This window comes from Gavialis gangeticus, unplaced genomic scaffold (assembly GCF_001723915.1).
Source record: "Gavialis gangeticus isolate Ggan-Ray unplaced genomic scaffold, GavGan_comp1, whole genome shotgun sequence".
Lineage (NCBI taxonomy): Eukaryota > Metazoa > Chordata > Crocodylia > Gavialidae > Gavialis > Gavialis gangeticus.
The window spans coordinates 38308818-38330138 of record NW_017729032.1 but is presented as its reverse complement, the minus strand read 5'-3'; the positions used below and the strand labels follow the sequence as shown (position 1 = coordinate 38330138).

The 21321-nt window shown below is 41.7% G+C and overlaps 1 protein-coding gene across 2 annotated transcripts in view; it reads right to left on the bottom strand.

Annotated features, from left to right (window-relative positions):
• Window positions 1-21321, bottom strand: part of RNF17 (ring finger protein 17) — a 123206-nt gene that overhangs the window by 38106 nt on the left and 63779 nt on the right. For both annotated transcript variants that reach the window (XM_019525070.1, XM_019525071.1), the window contains exons 15-24: window positions 18475-18646; window positions 16758-16948; window positions 15736-15871; window positions 14551-14704; window positions 13576-13691; window positions 10618-10738; window positions 9694-9817; window positions 4939-5166; window positions 1587-1737; window positions 952-1070 (exon numbers count right to left, since the gene is read on the bottom strand). In XM_019525070.1, coding sequence (XP_019380615.1) covers window positions 952-1070; window positions 1587-1737; window positions 4939-5166; window positions 9694-9817; window positions 10618-10738; window positions 13576-13691; window positions 14551-14704; window positions 15736-15871; window positions 16758-16948; window positions 18475-18646 — 1512 coding nt within the window. The remainder of the gene's footprint in view (window positions 1-951; window positions 1071-1586; window positions 1738-4938; window positions 5167-9693; window positions 9818-10617; window positions 10739-13575; window positions 13692-14550; window positions 14705-15735; window positions 15872-16757; window positions 16949-18474; window positions 18647-21321) is intronic.

Here is a 21321-nt window from a genome sequence, read left to right as displayed (position 1 = left end):
CTGCTCAGGTCCCTTCCGACCCTACTAACTATGAAACTGCTTAACTACTATTTCAGCAGTTGCCAAATGCCTGTAGAGGGTACACTCTAAGGCTCACTGGAGGTCTCTGAGGATAGGCCTGGATGCCCTGCTCCCCCGTCTCCACCTGCACCATGCACGATGTCTGCGAAACCAAGATGGAATCCATTCCCAAGGCAGGGGCCACTGAAAGTAGATGTAGCCCAAGCACACGTCCATGTGAGGGGCTTTTTTAATACTGTATTCCCTATATGCTAAGGGAATCATGATGGCCATTTAAACAGTTTATTTTACAGAAAGTGTACTTATGTAACGGAACATGCAAAATGTAACCTGCTTTTAAAGTCTCTTTTTTGGTGGTCTCTGGGTGTTAACAGAGGTCATATTTGTTTTGAGTGAAACCATTTTGTCCCAGGCCAAGCTGCAAACATACAGACCTATGGGGAACTGGTCTAGGGCAACCCCCTCACATGTATGTGAAATAAAGTGTGCTAATAACACTTTTTTCCAGGATGTAGTGAAGTGTATTCTATATGGTTGTCACAGTCCAGTGTCCTGGGACAAGCAAATCACTGCTCTTGCCCCAACGCCAGTTGCTATTGAACTTGGGATGGCCACTAGCTTGCAAGGTAATTCTACTGCTCGGAGATGACAGGTCACAGGTAGACAAGCCATTCTGGCAGCTTGCAGATTTTAAGAAGTGTTTACAAATTGACTTCTTTACAAATCACAGCCTGCACATGCCACAGGTTGGCCACCCTGGCTCAGTTGATTAGGAAGATCAAACTGAGTTAAAAGAAGAGGTAGGGATGAACACTAGAAAAAATACCTTTCCTATAATACATAACTTATTCCAAAACACAGAACCTCTCTCTTTTAAGTTTTAGTGGCATGCAGTAGTGCCCTTTGAAAAAGCTTCACTAGAAAGATTACCTTATATCTACCAAGGAACACTCCAATGCTAGTTTTCTCATTCTCTTCAGATTTTCCTTAAGTTCTCTTAAACAGATGACATTCACTATTTCTTTTGTACCAAAATCAAGCAGCACTACCTGTTAAAAGACATGAGACTGAAGAGAGCTGAAAGAAACTGAAAAATTCTTGAGACAAGTTGTATCTTGTAAAATAAAACGACAATATTGTGCACATACAGCAATGTAAAACATACTTTTAAAGCTTAATTGAACACAATTCAAATTGTGCTGAAATTATCTTGTTTTCTTACTTTCAAGTGTAAGATTCAGATCTTTATTATTCTTTATTTTTATTGTTCAAACTGCTGCATGCACTAGACACTTTTCTTCCCAGAAGCATTCCCAGTTCCCCAGACTGTATCTTGAGTGCTTGATTTTGGAACCTGTTCCCTAACTTTGTTTTCTAAGGTGAGCCTCTTTTTCCTTTCCTCCTTTTGGATTTTGATCAGACTGTAATTTTCTTGCAATAACGCAATTAAATATTGCCAAAAGTATGAAAGTCAACATGAAAGTTGGAATATGCCTATTGTTTCTAAGAGATATTTTAAACTAAAATTTATATCAAAAGTATGATTTCTTTTAAACAACATTTACCTCTACAGTGGTGTCAGAAAGAACTCTGCTAATCTGGCCTCTTTGCCACTGTTTCATATCATATTTATGAATAGCACAATACATGCCAATTTCCCACTTCACTTGCTCAAATGTGGATTCTTCATAGATACCAGTCATCTTTTCCTGTAAACTGACATTCAAAAAACAGAGATAGTTATCCATTTTAGTCTGAAGTTAGGCAGAAGGCAGGGCACCTTTTAGATCAACTCATACAGCTACTACCTACAAAACTCATGACTCTGAACAAGCACAACCTATAAAAGGTACTCCTCTGCCCTGTCTTATTTCAAAACCATGAAATCCAGATTAACTTCTTCCATGACCAAAGATGTAGTGTCTCATATTATTTATCCAATCACTTTTAAAATATCATGAAGTAATGCTTCATTTACTGTGTACACAGTACTGACCCTAGTAACTATGTAGTGAAGTTACTGCATTATCATAATGAATTAATTGAATTCAAAGAACTCCATCCTTTTAGATAGAGCATTATTTCTAAGGCATTCTTAAGAAAATATATTTTGTCTTCCTACAGCACCATGAAACATAGCTATAAAAGAAATCCAGGTGGCATTTATACAAGTAGTAAGGGAAGGGACAAAAAAAGAAAGGCATAAAACAGTGATTAGCATAGCAGCTTACTGTGGACAGCTTATGACTGTATAAAATGGCTGTTGAATATTAATATAATTTTACAAAGTTGTTACATTAATATGCCTTAGCTGCTTCCAAGTTTTCACCTGTTGCATGTTGTAATTAGGTAAAATGACTGAATTTTACCAAAGGTACAACCCCAACCAGAGATCTGCAGAACTCTTGGAAAAAAATGTATTACAGTATGTTGTCAATGAATATTCAAACTGGTGATTGACATCATAGAAAGAATACAAATGAAAGAGCCAGAGTGCAGGTTTTTGGTCTTTTTGGTAATCTTCTTTGGCTCTGATCCTAATCACTGGAATCAACAGATTAATATTTTTTAATTGATTTGAAATGGAAGCTGGATCAGGCACTTAATTTCACATCATATAAATTTAACAAATTATTTTAAAGGGCAAATCTATTTTCTGTGCCAGTACATATTTTTTCCAACAAACAATAACCAAAAGCTCAACCCTTTCAAAACCAGTCTAAGTACTCAAATGCAAAAGGACAGCTGAAAATACAGTATTTTTGTTTTACGTGTTTGGCAGAAGGTATTCTCTAAGGGTCTTGCTATATGTGGCACTTTGAGCTGCTCAAATGTTAAATCGGTGTTAGTGCTAGCTCCGGTTTGGAGCAGTCACACCCTAAGGCTGAAAATCTTTTCTGACTGTCCCCCACTTGCACAGCTGTGACTTATCACTAGAGGGCTGGCAAACAAGGCTCTGACTAGGAGCTACAGCTGTGAGTTACTACTGCAGGGCTGGTAAACCAGGACATGCTTCTATCCCTGCTGTAGTTGGGGGTGGGAACATGAAGCTGGGATGTTAACACAGAGAGTTAATGGGATGGGGGTGGGTAATGGAAGGTAGAAAGGAAATGGGGGTGGGGGAAGGGTGGTGAAATGAAGGAAGTCAGCCACTGAAGGATAAAATAAAAAGAAGTAAAAACATTTTAAAAAAGAAATAAAGTAATAGTGAATTAAAAAAGGTCTTGTGTTTTAATAATTTGGGATTTGGACTTGGGGCATGGGGGTGCTGGCTGCGCTTCCTGGGGTGGTTGAGAGGTAGGAGTGGTGAGAGAAGTTAGTTCTGGGGAGTGACTGGCCCTGTCCCAAGAAGGAAGCCCCAGCTCATGGGGAGCCCCACCCTCGTTCCCTACCCAGTTTTGAACCCCACTCCCTGCTAGACCCCACTTCCTGTGACCCCGGCTAGCTGGCATGTGACCTGGAGACTGTTTGAATAGGGTTGCTTAAAACTAGTTTCAAATGTAAATGTGTGGACACTGAATCCTGGGATGCTGGAGAACTACAACTTGGGCGGCTCATCTGTGGGGAGTGGTCACACAATTAATGGAGCACAAGTTGGGTAACACGTATCAGAGAAACCTGCCCTGGAACGGTGTAACTTTAAGCCACCTAAAGTATGCTTAAAACTAGCTGAGATGTTAATGTGTGGACAATCCAGGGGTTAAGATAAGGGCAGGCAAAGTCCAGTCTGTGAGCCAAATTGGGCCTGGAGCAGACTCGATTTCCCAGCAGTCACTGCCCATGTCGCTATGGCCAGTTTCCATGGAGAACTCAGAAGTGGCAGGGCCACGACAGTGCAAAGCCAGGGTTACCATGGAAACCGGCCCCAGAAGTGCTGGCAGAGCACGCGGCTGGGCGGGTAACTGTTCTGAAGCTGGGATCTTGCAGCAGTGACAGCGTGGTTCACAGCTGGGGCAGAGCTGCGGTCCACTGCCCACACACCCCAGGCACAGACATGCAGGCAGCAGATTTGCAGCTCTCCCCTGGCTCCAGACCATACTGTCATGAATGCAAGATCCTAGCACCAACCACAGCCCGAGCTGCTCCCTGCCCAGCTGTGCGCCCTGCCAGCGCTGCTGGGGCTGGTCTCCATGGAAACCCTTGCCCTACACTGTCACAGCACTGCTGTTCCAGGGTTCTGCATGGAAACCAGCCACAGAGGCACAGGCAGAGGTTGCTGGGAAATGGAGTCCAACCACCAGCCAGATCTGTCATTTTGCCCATCCCTGGGTTAACAGCTCCAGGACACACCTAAAATTAATGTGTAACAAGGCCCTAAGGTACCACACAGCTCCAGCTGGCTCAGAGAGGCATAAACCACAGTTTACCTGACTCCAGTTCTCAACAAGCTACTGGGCCTTGCTACAGCCCCAGATGCCAATCATCCTCTTCACTGACACAGACATCATCATCATTGGACCAAGTAACACAAATCATAACACCTGAGGTTAACTGTCTTGTTCATCTGCTACAGTTAATACACTTATTACTTTAGCAGTGTCTGCTCCTCTTACCCTGTTCCCTTCTTTCTGCCAGTCCATTCCTAGCATTTGATGAAGCAAGTTGTCGTCTACAAATGGGGATGCCTCTCTGAACCAGATAGTCTCTAAGGGTGCTTGTACATGCGACAGGGGGTTAGTTCTCCAAAAAATAGAAACGGTGTTCTTTTAACTGGTGGGTTTTTAATTGTTTCGTTTAGAAACCTGCTATTTCAATTTAGGGACTTCTGTCATGTCACAGTGCATGATGGCGCCCCGTCAGCCAATTTCAGACTAACATGGCTAACCACCTCTGTTTTACCTGTATATTTTTTATTGTTTAGAATGAAAAGACACTAATACGAGCAATAAGATTATAACTACCTAAATGATTTAATACCTTTTCAGTAAGTGTTCAGATGACTGCCTCTGTATAAAGATCTTATGTGGGGATACCACATGACTAATCTGCACTTGTAGTTCTTTGTTGCAAAGTGATTCCAAATCATCGTTCTGTAGAGATTCTAAGTTTAAAGCCTCAAACAGTTTAGATTCTATAGATTCAGAAACTTCTTCTAGGTCAGGGTCCCACACTTCATTATGTTCTGTAGTAGTACTCTTCATATATCTGCAAGAAATTTAACAAGATACTGGAAAAACTTTGCACTGAGTTTTATACCCTCAACCCAAAATTGGTTAACGATCAATAGAAATAAAAGTGGAAGGTATATTATGATAACATAAGCTAAAGAAAAGGTCTTGTTAAAGGATACAGAGAAAACTCTAGTTCTGCTCAACACTTTATAGCAGGGGTTGGCAATTATTTTGGTTGGCGAGCCACTTCAGGAGTTTTGGTAAACTGTGGAGGGCCACACACACAAAATATTTCAGAAGATATTATTTTAACAAATTATAGATAAAACACAAACCATGTACTAAAAATCAAATATCTACTATAAAATTAATATATGTGGTTATATCAAACAACAATTTTGTCCCAATTTGTTTTTTTGAGTATTGTATACAGAGGCAATTGCATAGTAGCTCAAAATAAAGTCTTATTCTTACATATTGGGTGTGAGAGTCAGGGGTGTGGGGTGCGTATGCCTGTGTGCATGCGCATGGGGGATATCTATGCCTCCTCAGAGCTGGCCAGGGGTGCAGGGGGCTCATGCAGCAAAGCTTCCCTGGGCAGTGTGGTGCAGGTGCATTCTGCCCCCCAATCTGGCTAATGGCTGCCCTGAGGCACTCCACATAGGACTGAGCCCCACCTGCACCTGTCCCATGCCTGCTGACGGCACTGCCCTGGCCCCAGTTAGCATGCACAGCTTCCCAATGGGGCTTGCTTTAGCTGCTGCTGCAGCCACCCAGCTACTGCTCAGCCCCCCACCCCCACCCGAATCTCCATCAGCTCCGCCTCCTCTTGCCTCTGCTGTCTCTCTAGGCAGGGGGGAAACTACAGCCAGGTAGCCAGACAGCTTCTCCTCAGTGCATAGGGCTCTAGCTCCAAGCTGCCTTCCATCCACTCTGCCCACCTGGCATGAGGAACAGCCACATGTGGGCAGCTGAGCAGGTAGGGAGTGGCCAGGAGCTGGCACCCCCGGCAAGAGACACCTGGCTGTAGTTTCCCTCCTACCTGGAGTGGTGCAGAAGGGGCAGGAGGAGGAGCCACTGGAGGCGTGGGGGGGCAAGTAGTACCCAGGTGGCTGCAGCAGCACTGCTGTGTCCTTTGGCTGGGGCTGGGGCTTGGGCAGTGCCATTGGCAGGTATGGGGCAAGTATGGCAGGAGTGTCATGTAGCTTCCCCTGGGCAGAACTTGGTGGGGGCAGCTGCAGACCAGATACAATCAATTAGCAGGCTGTATCTAGCCTGTGGGCCATATTTTTGCCCACCCCTGCTTTATAGTCATTTCATACACTTGTTTTTGCCTGCCTTCCTCCTATTTTGTTCATAAAACAAGAATAGGATTCAAATACAAAAAACCATGAAAAAAATGAAATTATAATAACATATTAGGACTCTGTAATTTAAATAAAGACTACAGAGGCTATACTAGCTTCAAGTTTAAAAAACTGATTTCCAAGTGTACGAGTTTTCAAACTGCTAAGGGCAGAAGATATGAGTACTACCATTTGTTCAGGCATTTTTCAGCACTGTGGTAAAACTTCTGATGGGCTGCATGAGTTCCAGTATCTCCAAGGCATATATGGTGTGGCAAACCTTGGAAAATGTGCAGCTCCAGGAATTGCAAAACACAGAGCTCTAGAGTTATATTATTAATGGTTGGTTAAAGTAAGTAAAAAAAAATATTTTATTTATATCTGTTTAAAATGAGGCTGAATATCAAATTTAGGCTGAACTGTGATATCAGGAGAGATAGTGGAACACAAACAGACAACAAAACCAGAAGGACATCCAGTACTAATCTGCCAAGATCAAGTCATGCTTCACCAACTTGATCTCTTGTGTGGATGGGGGCAGAACACTGGATTATACATACCAGACTTTATTTAGGTTTTTGTTACTGACTCCCGTGATTTTTTGCATAAATAAGCAAAGGAAATAGAACTGAAACTGCTCTAATGTGGGTGCATGACTGGTCGTAGTGACCACTGGCTCAATTTCTAAGTGGAAGAAGGTATCAAGTAGGGTTCTTCATGGCTCTATCCTTGGTCTCATATTGTCCAGTACCTTCATTAAGTGACTTGGAGGAGGGAACTACAACAATTTTAAACATAGTAAATTTGCAGATGATCTCAAGCATGGTGGGGTAGTATACATTTCTGAGGACAGGATCAGAATTCAAAGTTACGCTGAAATTCAATAAGTAAAAGTAAGCACAGCACTTAGAGTGGAGCAAACTTGGGAATTGCTGGCTAGAATGCGGCACTGCTGAAAAGCTTTTTAGCGAATTGCAAATGCTCTACAAGTAAAACAGCATAATACCACTGCAAAAAGCCAGTAACAGGAGTGTCATGGGAAAGAATTTTTCTATTCTCCTGAGCCACGGTGAGACTTAATTTTGAGTAATGTGTCCAGTTTCCAAAAACACACTTCAAAAAAGACTTGGACAAATTGGTAAATCTGGAGGAGATCAACAAAAATCTGTTAGGTATCTAGACAGAATCCCAAAATGGGATTACCTAACTCTGGAGAAGAGGAGACCGAATGATAATCCTGCAAAGTTAAAGCTATACATGAAGACTTTGCAGAAACTGGGCCATGGTTACTACCAAGCAACAAACTTAAACAGAAATACTACTCCCAACATGGAAGCCTGACAGATCAGATTATATATGGTAAGGTAGGTAGATTTAAAAAGCAATGATATGATAGTTGAATACTTTATCCATCAGCAGATCTCAGCCAGCAATGCCACAAAATTTTCAAGCAAGCCAAAAAGTCTTTCTTACTGATAAAGGTTAGTCAACGAGCCTTTCTGGCTATTATCTAGCTTTGTATGAAGTACAAAACCACTGCAGTCTACTGAAGACCTATGAAGACAGAGTTAGGTGTCCACCAACAAGCAATATGATGTAGAATTGGGGTGCCATGGGACAGCTGTTGCCCCATTTAAGAGGTCATTTATAATCCTTCTCTTCTGATTTATCAGCAAGATGCAATGGACATTTAAAGTTTTTTAAACAGCAGCTGTAGATAGCCAATTAATATGCATCTAACTTGGGTATCAAGTCACATTGAGAGCAATTCTAAAGCATTTACCTTTCAAAATTTAAATTAGAAAATGTTGGCAGTAATACTTAGATGTTTACTGACATTCTAGCATGCTATTTGACTTTTTTTTGCTGCAACAAGACTACGCTGTTGACTGATCCCCTATAATCCCAAACTCCTTTTTCTCCAGCCTAACCTGTCATTCCCCAATTTGCATGTGCACATCTGATTCTTTCATCCTATGTTTAGTACTTTATGTTTCTGTTTATTAAATTTCATTGGATTAATTTCAGATCATTTCTCCAGTTTAAACGTCTTTCTGAATCCCAGTTCTATTCTACAAAGTGTCTACTACCCAAAGCTACTTAGCATTATCTGCAGAGCTCTGGCTGGGCAGTGGCAGGGCACTGGGGATGAGCAGTGATGAAGATATGCATTCAGCTAGAGCTCTGAACTTCTGTATACCCCCTGGCTCCATGTGGATGCATGCTCCCAGCTCTGTGCTGCCTAAATGCCCCGGCACTGCTGACTAGATAGAGTAGTGTGCCACTGGCAGAGCTGGGGGTATGCAGCTGCATGCAGTCATAATCATGCAGTTGCACACCCCTAGCTCCAGGCCGCTGCCCAGTAGAATGGAACTTGATCCAGTTGGCAGTGCCATGAGTATGCAGCAGCACAGAGCCAAGGGCAAACACCACTAATCCAGCAGACTACTGGTGGGCCAGGTACAATGGTTCTACAGGCCATGTTTGGCATCCTTGACTTAAAGCCTCCTGTGCTTTTCTGTTCCCCCTTGGTGTTCACCATGGCTTTTAGCACCACCCAGTAAACAGAGTGGGGGGGGGGAGGGTGATGGGAAGGGAATGGAGCAGCAGGGGATAAGTGGGGAAACTGGCAGCCTATGACTGCAGCCTGGTCACAAGCACCTGGCCCACCACTCTACATGGCTGCTGATGCCTGTTCTAAGCTGATTATCTACTTTATCCTTACTGCTAAACCATGCTAGCTGTATCTCAATTTGTGCATTGGCCTTCCTGACTTTCTCCCTACATACCTATGCTATACTCTTGAACTCTTCTTTAGTAACATGAACAAGTTTTCATTTTTATGAAAATTGTTGCTAAGTTTCAACTCACTGAAGAGTCTGCTGGTTATCTTAGCCAGTCTCTTGCTGCATTTCCTGCCGTTCCTTTGCAATTAGCTGATTTAAGAAGGAAGAGGAGGAATTTTTCACTCTGTTAGGAGTACCCAAAAATTTTTGTTAGGAAATATAAATCTCCAGATTTATCATTTATGTTCAACTTCATTGGCATAAGGAAAGTATTTCCACTTTCAGTTGTATCATCCAGATTACATGTGACAAGTCCAATCCTTGATGGTCAAATACTATACTTGCATCACAAGTTACACAAACACACACTCACCCACCCAACCAAATTACAGTAACTAATAAAGTGTAGATTAAGCACAAAATACTTGCCCAGGTACATAAGATGCCAGATCTTCTTCAACTAATTGGCTGTTAACACTACAGGATCTCTTTCCAAGCACATTTGAAGAAGAGTCAAATAGTTCGACACACAACACATCATTTTGCAATATGCCTACAAATAAAAGTTTTATTTTTAATATTGTATCTATTTGAGGACAATATGGAAAATGCTGGCTGTCTGGGAAATAAGCAAACACTTTAGAAACAGGAAATATTTTATGAACAACATAAATCTATGCAGATCTGATTGGTAAAATAAGTTTTATTTAGTTTGTTAAATAACTTCTAACTTCATACAGATCTATATTCATTAAGGTCAGTTTTTGGTGGCTAAATGACAACAAATTGTATGTCAACATAGAAAACTATTACTCCATTTAATTGGCAGATTCCAAAATCTTTGTGCTGTAGCATGGCAAAACATGGCAACTGAAAAATCCACAAAAACAGTGATTTGGAAAAAATTTAACAGCATGGACACTACTGACCTTTTCTACAGGTGCTAGTCATCCATAGGTTCCAGTGACATCAGCTGGAGCTCTGGATACCTAGTACCTCTGCAATCAAGCCTTACTGTTATTAATTTAGACCAGAATGTCTATACCATTTAATACTTACGGTACCTGGAAGAAATAGGGAACATAAAAGCTGGTGCATTTTGGTTTTTAAGCCCATTAAATTTCCTTCCAATTATATTTGGCAACTTTCACCTAGACCACCTCCTACAATTACTAAGGTTTCCTAGCAAAAAGGCAACTCTCTAAACAAGACTATGAAAGTGTAAACACTGCATAATGGATTTCTCTCAGTATCAGAACATATTTACTTTATAATGTTATAATCAAAATGTGCATTCTTTTATTAAATTAGAAATATTACGTAAGAGAGAGAGATACTCAGTTTGTCACTTACTAACAACTGAGCATGCCATGGATTTATCACAAGTCATTTCTTCAAATCTTTCCTTTGCTTTGCTACTCCATTCATTTGCTCCTTTGTAGGGTTCAATATAAGCCAGCTTAGTCCTTATGGCCTAAGTAATAAATCAGATTAGATGCCCACTGTCATTCATGCACAGTATCCACTTCGGCTCAAATTACTAATTTGGTCATGTATGTGCAGAGGGGAGTAAGGAGGCATATAAGGCTCCCTTAGTCTCCTGGGCGGACTACATGTATTATAGGTCACAATGTAAGGAGGGTCGTTGCACGGAGGACAATGTTCTGAACAGACACAAACTTCGTTACATTTTAAAATACAATTCCTATGACAAACGCCCATTTTTTTCTGAAAGGCATTGGTTAGTCTAATTCTGACAAACACAACTTAATAAGGAAGAAAGTCTATTTATTCTATGAATGAATTGTGAGCTAAGTCTTTCGGGTTGGTTACTTTTCCTGCTTTTGACAAGACAGGCAAGAACGACAGAAACGCATTCAGCAGCAGTAGAATGAGAGACTTTTTGCCAGTCACCGTAAAATAAACTGCAGTTAGTCATGAATAGATACTCTGGCCATTGATGCTGTACAAGTTTCCCTTGCCAACCACAGGTGTTAAGTTCCAGAAAGTTCCTATGGTTGGCAAAACTGCGGTTGGTAAAACTGCAGGCTTATGGGGAAAATGGGGTTAGGGACTTAAATACTATACAGTATAATGTATAAAAATAATTTTTACTTACCTTTAATACAGACGGTGGTCAACTGGGCATAAGTATACCCCTAGGTGTACTTGGACAGATTATAGGGGGCATGCATTGGCAGGCAGGGACAAAGCACACCCAGGGTGTAGTGGCAGTGTCTCCCCCGGTGTGTTCGCCTCTTACCCAGAGGAGGGAAAGGGTAACGGGAGGAGAGGGATGAGCTAGCTGGCCCCACCACGGTGCTTCCCTGCCCACACCCGTCTGAATGGCGGAGGGGGGTGTTTTGTGCCTGCCTCTGGCAGCGCGTGATTGGCTGGTCTGCCTGGTCGGGCTGGGTCATCAGACAATCCGAGCCTGGCAGCAGCAAGAGCCGCCCACCCGCTTCCCTGGATGACCCGGCCTGGCCTGCTGTTTTCTGCCACTTTGTTTTCCTCCCCCGCAACCTGGTGTGGCAGGGAGCAGAGAAGCCATGCAGGGATCTCCTCATCCGCTGCTGCTTGCCCTGCATTGCCCTGGCAATGCACCTCCTGCAAGCAAAGCTGCACTAAGGGCTGATGTGTGGCCATGGAAAACCGTGGTTGCTCAAAACTGTATTCCATGGTAGCCAAAATGGTATATGGAATATTAACCATGGATACTCAAAACCATGGTTGGCAAGGGAAACCAGTATTATATTACATTTTAAACAGAACTCCTGTTTCAATCAGTGCTCAGGATGGACTCTGCTAATTAAACAAGTGAGGGTAGAAAGCCAGAACTGCAGACTGTGCAGACAACAGGAACGCTATCTTGAGCCAGTAGAGTTCCTCTTAATCATCTAAGGAGTTCTGTGCAGTTTCCTTTATGCCATCTGTGGAGTGCACAAGGAGAAGCAGGAACTGTGTGCTCACCAGTACTCTGGATGGCAAACAAAACATTTCAAAGCTCAAATACCTGCCCAAACAAATGCATGCTGACTGTGGAATGTGCATATGCACAAAAACTTGGCAAAAGTATATTATCCTCCCTATTTACAGAGGATAAACTTGGAACCAAAGTTTTAAAGCTGAAATTGTCTTTAGATAATTCACTAAATTTGGACATCCAATTTGAAAATGCTAGCATTTGATAGTACTTCATATGTTCAGAACAAAGCTTCCATCAATTTTATTGCTGAGAGCACTCTGCATTTTTGCAAGTCAGGCCTTAGGCATCTACAGTTGCTCCCACACGGCAGCCAAAATACTATCATTTAGGTCTAATGCATGGTGGTATCTCAACATAACAGATGCAAAAAGTTTTGCCCAGGGACAAGATGGACTGTAACTTTGTTCTCCAAGAAGAGCAAACCTTTTTAGCTGAAATTTCCATCTACCTGAAAAAATTATTCTGGGGAAGAAAGTTAAAATTGACCGAGAACAGAGTCTTACACAAGTGTTTTTGGTCACCTTTAAGATGCGGGTCTTTAAGAGGAGGCTTGATGTCTACCTAGCTGGGATCATTTAAGCCCAGTTTTTTCTCCTGCCCTGGCAGGGGGTTGGACTTGAAGATCTATAAGGTCCCTTCCGACCCTACTTCTGTGATTCTATGATGCTGCTACCTCCGTTGGCTCTCATAGGTTAAAAGACCACCATGAAATCGAGGGCCAAATTTACTGAAAACCTTTTGTATATACTCTAACTATAAAAGAGCATCTAAAATTAAAGTGACAACAATTTTAGGATATTCCCCCTCTCTTTCTGGTTTAGCTGCATTATTTAACCCAGTCTATGCCATCAGTTTAGCCATTTTCTATAGTCCCTTTAGGGACTTCATGTAGATAATCAAAGAGCAGAAAAAAACCCTTGACATGTTTTAAAGAATTTTTGCCCCACCAAACACTGAGGATGTATCATTTAAAAAAGAAGAGTCCTTTACTGAATACTGGATAATAATGATCAAGAAAATTTAAGTTGAGAAGGTCTCCATAGAACAGGTGAAGATATTTGAAAATTGACATTTTTGTTTTAAAAAAATCCAATTTAAAAAATAAGCAGCATTAAGAACAAATATAAATGCTAGTTTTTCATGCCATTTGTACCCAAAGCATTTTCAAAGTGTTACACTGAAGTATGTGAATAGAAACTCAAGCAAGTAAGCCAAGAGCTTCCGACTTGAATAATTTGACCTTCACTTCCTTAAACAGATTAAGAAATCTTTGTGAGTCTGTTACTTTTAGCCTTTTTCATACAAAGAGCAACCTTTTAACTCACCTTTGCTGGATGGGTCAAAAACTCATCTTTTATTTTACGCATTTCTTTAAGAGTTATTTTGGCAGTGTTGCCAAAGTCAACATATTTAACCTCAATTTCTTGATTCCCTGGCAAACCTTCGGAGAAAACACAGTATCACGTAAACAAATTAGACAATATTTACTTTCAAAACTTTTCTGGTATAAATATTAAAACACGGAGTACCAGCGATTCAAAATTAATCTTTTGCACCATATTTGAAATAAATCATAGAGATTCCCAATTCACAGCCTTGAACAAGCTCCAGATTCCCCCAGCTCAGGGAAAACTCTAGGTGACACAAAGTTAATGTAGGTATAAAGAGAAGATGGTAGAATCTTGTGTGTAAAGGTAGATGAGGCATATGACTAAAAGACCATATAATCACTAATGAACCATGTATCAGCAAGGGATTGCTGTAGCTGATATACAGTTTATAGTAGCCCCAAAAATGTTGGAGACAAATTGGTTACCTAATGTTCCTAGAAGCAGAGGACTATCACTACTTATTCTGTGACTCTCCCACATAACTATTCCATTTGTTCCCCGGGGTCAACAGCTCAGGAGGCTCCTTCCAGTTCAATGTTCCTGTATGCTGCACCCACCCAGCAAAGAACAGGCATAGCAGAGGATGACTGATTTGTTCATTTGGTTATGACTATTACATTGATTATTGAGCTGCCACTATACATTTATAGTGAAATGAATTTTCTGATCTAGTGTTTTTAGAAATAAATACACAAAGAGGAATTTTTAGCAAAACAGGATAAAGCTTTATGAATTTGCATGCTTAAAACTTGTGAGGCTGACTCTTAATTGTGGTAGTTACTTTTAACATTGGCAGCAATAAATATTGTCATTTACTGGACTATAATTTATGTCCACTAGCTCACTTTGAGCAAATGCCACTTCTGATGCTGCATGCCACTGTTAATAATTAGTACTTTGCTGACTTACTAATAACTTGTGCTCTGTACCAATCACCATCTTCAAACTTTGCTATGCAGGGTTGGCCTTGGATTGGACAGAGGATTTCTAAGTTTTCACCGTCTTCATTTTTATATACTTCCTCAATTCTCTTCAGAAGCATTACTAAGTCAAGACTTTCTAGCTAAAATAATAAAACAAAAAAACAGCACGGCAATAGACATATCAGAATAAGTCAATCATCAATATTTAAAATATTTTGGGTTTCAGGAATTGTAACTTGCAGTTCCAAAGGGAGCATGAACACACAGACACCCCCAAACAACATTCCAGCTTTTGCACGCTACTCTCAAAATTAGATTGAAAGAGATTTGACACGCTATTTTCTAGTACCACATCACCACACTGCATGCAATATATATAACTGATGCAAACCTAGAGGGGGTATGAAGGCAATGTTCCTTCTACATTGACAGATGTACCAGTGCCACATAATTTCTCTCTTTGTTTCCAAGTAGAACAGAGAGGATGATACAGAAGTCCTATGCATGAGAGATGAGCAGACCATCTCAAAGTGCACTGTCCTCCTCTGACTACATTTGTTAGTAAAGAACTCGCATAGGACCCTTTTTAGGTCCTTCAAATTAGGTGGCTGGAACTCCAGATAAACAATGAAAAATCCACATAGCAGCTCAACAGTTTTACCATACAGGCAAAATCCTTTCTAGACCCCAAACAAGACTGGGTATCAACTTCAGTCTCAGCATCATATAGGAAAAGCAGATAAGGTAGATAAAAAGGTTAGAAAGGAGCCTCCCTTTTTATTGGCAACAAGAACAGGAACAGCAATGGGATAGGAGAAAAAAAAAGGGAGGGATTGGGCCACCACTTTTTCTCCAAAAATATAAATGTACCTCAAAGGAGCAAGGTAAACACTTTATTAGCTTGGTATGCTCCCATCCTTCTTCCTTTCCCTTCTTTGTTAATATTATGGCAGAATCCAGGGAGCACAGTTAAAACTAAAACCCCACTGTGTCTGTACAGTACCTAACATATATCTGCCTATAATAATAAAAATTTCTTATAAAAACTGGTAATAACGTATATCAATTGATTAATGAAATAACCTGTTCCGTAGTTTAACACTGGATTACTGAGAAGCCATTTTTTTCAATAAGATTAATGGATTTTAATATGCCACATCTCTAAACTTACCAACTGAAGGTAGAAATCATTAGGACTATTGACATGACAAACCACAATGGAGACGTCTTCCCTTTCTTGGGGTAATGTAGGTGGACTATATTGCAAAACCATTTTATCTTCTGGTTGACCAGGAAGTGATCTAAACCTAATGAGAATAATGTCCCTGAATAAATTCTGTCAATAAGTTAGTTGTGGAAGTATCACTTTCATGTAGAATATTCTATGGCAGTGCCAAGACCTCTTATTCTACATTTACCTGGAATCTGCCATTAACTGGCACGCGTTTGAGTTCCAATACAATACTGCTTTGGAGGAACAGCACTTGAACTTTGTTTGTGGTGCTCAGAAACAAATTTTCTAATACCTTTTCTGTCAAAAGGGTAACATCTTGTGAGATCTGTGTGACAGCTTCCCCTTCAAAAGCTTTTCAAATGACAATCTGTACTGGCTTTTTTTTGTTTTATGGAAAGGGATGTACCTAAATACCTTAGACAGTTTAGAGGTGAAAGACAGCTTTTACTGTTTGAAAAAAGAAAGAGTATTTCTTTGAAGAGTTTATTTTTTCTTAAGAGAAAGTTACCATTGTAGGATGGTATTTACCAGTGGATAAGACATCTCCCACTGATCTTCCCCCTCTCATCCTGACAGCTAATGTCCACAAGGGTCAAAACAAATTACAGCTAGTCACAAAGTCCTATATTTTTAGTGCGTGTCAAATGTTTTATACGCAAACAGCACAAGACACATAATAACCACTCAAATCCTAAGAAAACTTACTTCTAAGTCAGACTCTTGAGAATAGAATTGCCATTTTAGATTAAGCAATTAGAATAATTATCCAAAAGATCTACACATTTATAAATGTAGGAATTCGGAATGCAAAAATTTAAGGAAGCCAACTGCTAGACTTTAACTAATGTTGCTCACATGTTTAAATTTAAACAATTGCACTTGAAACAAGTAGCCTAAATGAGCTGCTATGGCATTTTTTAGAATAGAAATATTTGAAATCCATTTTTGATGGCACATACCTTGCTAACTCCAAAAAAACTAATGCATCCCTGAGAGACACCGGCATATCACTACTTATTTTATTAGCTGGTGGTTTCTGCAGATCTACAATGAGCACACCGTCCTCTTCTCTAAACACCTTCATTAGAACAGCTTTGTGATTTACCATTCTCAGAAATTCAGTCTTTGCTTCTTCCTCCCACCTTTCATTCTATATGAAGGGGAGGGGGCGAAGAGAGAAAAAAAAAAATCAGTACCATCCAAATATTACACTCAGAAGGATACACTGGATCCACTGATGTTAGAGGAAAAAGCCTCAATTTACTTTAAGGTACCCAGGTGTTCACCCATACGTAAGAGACAAAACAGAACAAAAAACCTTTGCCAAATAAATTAGCTCAAAAACAAAAATCCCTTAAAAAGGCCACACAACATTGGCTCAGTTGAAGCAACCTATGTAAAACACAAACAGTGCAACTTGACTTAAACTTAAAATCAAAGTTCAGTTATTTATGGTTAAACAATTAAACTAACTACCATTTCAAACTGCTGTAAGGACAAGTGACAGTAACAAGATTATAGTTCTAGGTATTGAAATCCAATCTGTAAAAAAAATAAAACATTTAAAAAAAACGGGCTCCAGTATATTCATAGCAACAACTAATTTACTATCTGTTGATTATTTTAAATAGTGCTTCAATAAAAAAGTTTGATCTTTTTAGTAGTTTTTGCCTCAATGTTTTGAATCGCTGTTTAAGAGATACAAGCAGGCAGAGAACATTTCATTCAAATATATGAGCTGTCTTTGGCTATTTATTCTATCAGCATAATACTAGCTGAAAATTTCTGCCATTTAAAAGCACCTAGAGTAACATGGGTAGAAAGGTGGAGATGTTTTGAAAGAGATAACTGTCCCTTTTTGAAATACAGGCAGTCCTCAACTTACAATGTTTCAAGTTACAACATTTTGCACTTACAACTTTTATAAATTGACACCCTGTTTCAACTTTACAACATCAGTTTAAACTTTACAATGCTTGATCCAATGCAATGCCATGCTAGTAAACAAGTTCACTGCGCCACCAATCTGTCCAAACTTCCTTGGACACTTTCTTTAAGAGAGCAGACAAGACTCCAGAAAAACCTGAAGTCAAGACTCTTGAGAAGACTCCAGCCAGACTCTTGTGAAGACTCTAGCCCAGAGCCCATCAAAAAGCCCAGTCACCTCAAAGAAAACTGAGTTACAACGTTTCGACTTAAGGCGCAGTTTTCAGGAACCAATTGTGTCGTAAGTCCAAGGACTGCCTGTACTGCAAAAGTGAGGATAACACAAATAAAGTGACAAGTGAAGAAAGTATCCCTGGGATTATGTGATTTGCTTAAGAAATAGATTCTATTTATGAAAGAGAGTGTTTTTTGGGGATATATCTTTGCCAAAAATATATCAGACAGCCAAAGAACTGGTCTGTTGACCCCATACTTCTCTTTTGGAAGGAAAAAAATTCCAGAAATTCCCAAACTAATCAAATAAATCTGCTGTTGTCATAAAGTCTTTATGACAAAAACAATTACTTTAAAATTATTTTTAAGATACGTCCACCTTTCTAAGATTATTTGCTAAACTGATATGGTATTTAAATATTTAATTACAACTTCTATAGACTTTATAAGCTTTTATATGATAAGAAAAACTGATTAGAAGAAATTTTCTAAAAATATTAAATAGTTCTTTCTTACTGAATTTTTGGGAACAATGTCCTTCAATGAGCACTGTACTGCTAAAGGATGAATAGCCCCAAGTTGTGGCTCCATACTTGGATCAGGCTTCCTTATAAGCAGACACAAGTCATTCACTATTAAATTCTGTACAGCAACGTGTTCTGACTTCAGCACAGGGACATCACCAGTCCTAGTGGGAACATAACGACAATAAAAAAATGCAGTATTTTATTTCTGAAAACAAGTTCTTAAAGTATCAAAGTGCATATTTGGAGAAGTGCATGAGGAATGGGCTCTTATTTTCTAAACTATTTAACTCCTTCAACTACAATCCCAAGGACTGTGACCAAGTAAAGGCTATTTATAAAAAGAAGTTTCTTATCAAAGAGGAATCATCATTTTGGGCCTGTAACAATACAAGCACTTGCCTCATTTTTGCCAAACAGTAGACAATATTATCCTTTCTGAAGATGGGAAAACCAAGGCAGAGAAATTATTGGCCCAAATTCAGTTACCAGAACAAGGAACAAAGCACTCTGAAACCCTGCCACCAGGCTCTTTATTCAGATCAGTACTCAAGTACAGTAATGTAAAACAGACCAGAGATTTATCTGTTCATAATTTCTAGCTAATGGAGAGTATTTTCCACTGACAATTATGAGAAATGCAGTGGACCTGCTCAGAAAATATGAATCTGCCCTCCAAAATCATGAAGTTATCTTGAAATGATGAATTTTTCTTAAAAGTACTTTTTGAAATGTTATCTTCTGACTTTTGAGCCATTAGATTGCACTTTGGTCACATTTCAAGCTTTTCTTTGTAATCACGATGGCTAAAAACTTATTTAAATATTAAAGCTAAGATTTTAATACAGTCATGCTTCAAGGAGCAAGCACTTAAGCAACATACCAATTATTGTGATGATGATGATAGGCGATCACTCGCCAACAAGTAAGATTGTCTTCCAAGCATCTTAATAGTGAGTCCGCAGGTGGCTCTGTAGCCCAATTCTAGATCCACATGTCTTGTCGCAGTGAGGACAGGTGTTTCCAGGAGGGATGGGCACTGTGTTGCTGCATTGGATGTTCTGATGTTCTTTTTGCCTGTTCCTCTTTTCCTCTTTTGCCTGTTGACGAACTGTTTTGAAGTGTTGAGGTCCCTCCCAAAGAGCCTTCCTCCATTTTGGTCAGTCCTGAGTAAGGGTCTCTCAACTGTTGCTATCAATGTTACACCTCTTCATGTTTGCCTTCGGGGGAGCATCCACACAAGCGTGCACGTGTGTCTTGCAGCGTCTCAAAGCCCTTTGAGATGCTGCAAGAGGCACATGCAGGGCAAAATTAGACCCCTAGATATCCAGGGGTCAAAAAAAACCATGGAGGAAAAAAGTGGTGCAAGGAACCATCCTGGACCATACCATGAGGCAACTGGAGGCTTGGTCCTCCACAGAGATGCTCTGGTAGGCTGCCAGAGCCTCTCTGAAGCACGCTGCCTGCAGCAACTGGGATCTGGGCTCTGTGCCAGGTAAGTAAGGGGTAGGGGGAGCTGGAGGAGTGGGGAGGACTACTGAGGGTGCAGAAGATTATGTGGGGGACAGCTTCCCTCCTTACTCAGCTACAGCTGCACCCCCTGCTCAGCCTGTGCCCAGTTCCAACCCCACAGCTCGTCTCCCTGCTCAGCTCCAACCTCCTCGCTCAGCCCATGCCTGGCTCCAGCTCCCCCACTTGACCTGTGGCCAGGTGCAGCCCCCTACCCGTCTCCTGCCCCCTGCTGAGCTCCAGCCCCACCCCCACTCAGCCCATGGCTGGCTGTGGCCTGCTTGCTTCCCCCACAACTAGCTCCAACCTCCCCCCGCCTGCAGCTTACCAGCAACAGCAGCTGCGCTCTTGGCTTCATGGCACAGCCCCCTTGCATGGCAGGGGGCAGTGCTGTTTGGCCTTAGCCATCAGGTATCCACGTGGCCTTTGCCACAGCGCATAGCTGCAGCTCAGCTCAGAGCGGTGCGGGGCTGTGTGCTTTTGGGCAGCTCTGGGCTGTCACCTGGGGCTGAGTGCTGCTTGCATGGACAGCCAGCCATACTGGCCCACGTACTGCATGCATGAGCCCTGCACCATCCAGCTTCTGTGCATGCAGGACCCAGGCTGGTGTGGCCAGTGGTCCCTGTGAACAGTGTGCAGCACCAAGTGACAGCTCAGAGCTGCCCAAAAGCACATGGCTCTGTGCTACGCTGAGTTGGTCCGCAGCAGTGCGCTGTGGCAGAGGCCACGCAGATACCTGGTGGTGGGGGCCGAGCTGTGCTGCCCCTCGCTGTGCAGGGGGGCTGTGCCACGAGGCCAAGAGTGCAGCTGCTGTTGCTGTTAAGCTGTGAGGACATTTGAGCTCTGTGAGGGGACAGCAAGGAGGCTGCAGCTGAGCAGGGAGCATGCCGGGAGTCTGCCGCCGGGTGGGGGGCAAGCAAGTAGGCCACAACCAGCTGTGGGCTGAGCAGAAGCTGAGTGAGGAGGCTGCCAGGGAGGGGAGCAGGGGGCTGCATCCAGCTGCAGGCCAAGCCAGGGGGCAGAAGCCAGGTGCAGGCCAAGTGAGGAGGCTGAAGCCGAGAAGGGAGGCGAGCAGGGGAGTTGGAGCCGGGCATGGGCTAAGCAGGGGGCTGTACCTGAGCAGGAAGGTGAGCAGGGGCTGTACCCTGCTGCAGGCTGGAGCCAAGCAGGGAGGCGAGCAGGGGGCTACACCTGGCCATGGGCCAAGCAGGGGGGGCTAGAGCCAGGTGCAGACAAAGTGAGAAGGCTGTAGCTGACCAGAGAGGTGAGTGGCGGGGGCTGTACTTGGCTGTAGGCTGATCAGGGGGCTGGAGCCACGCGGGGGGGGGGA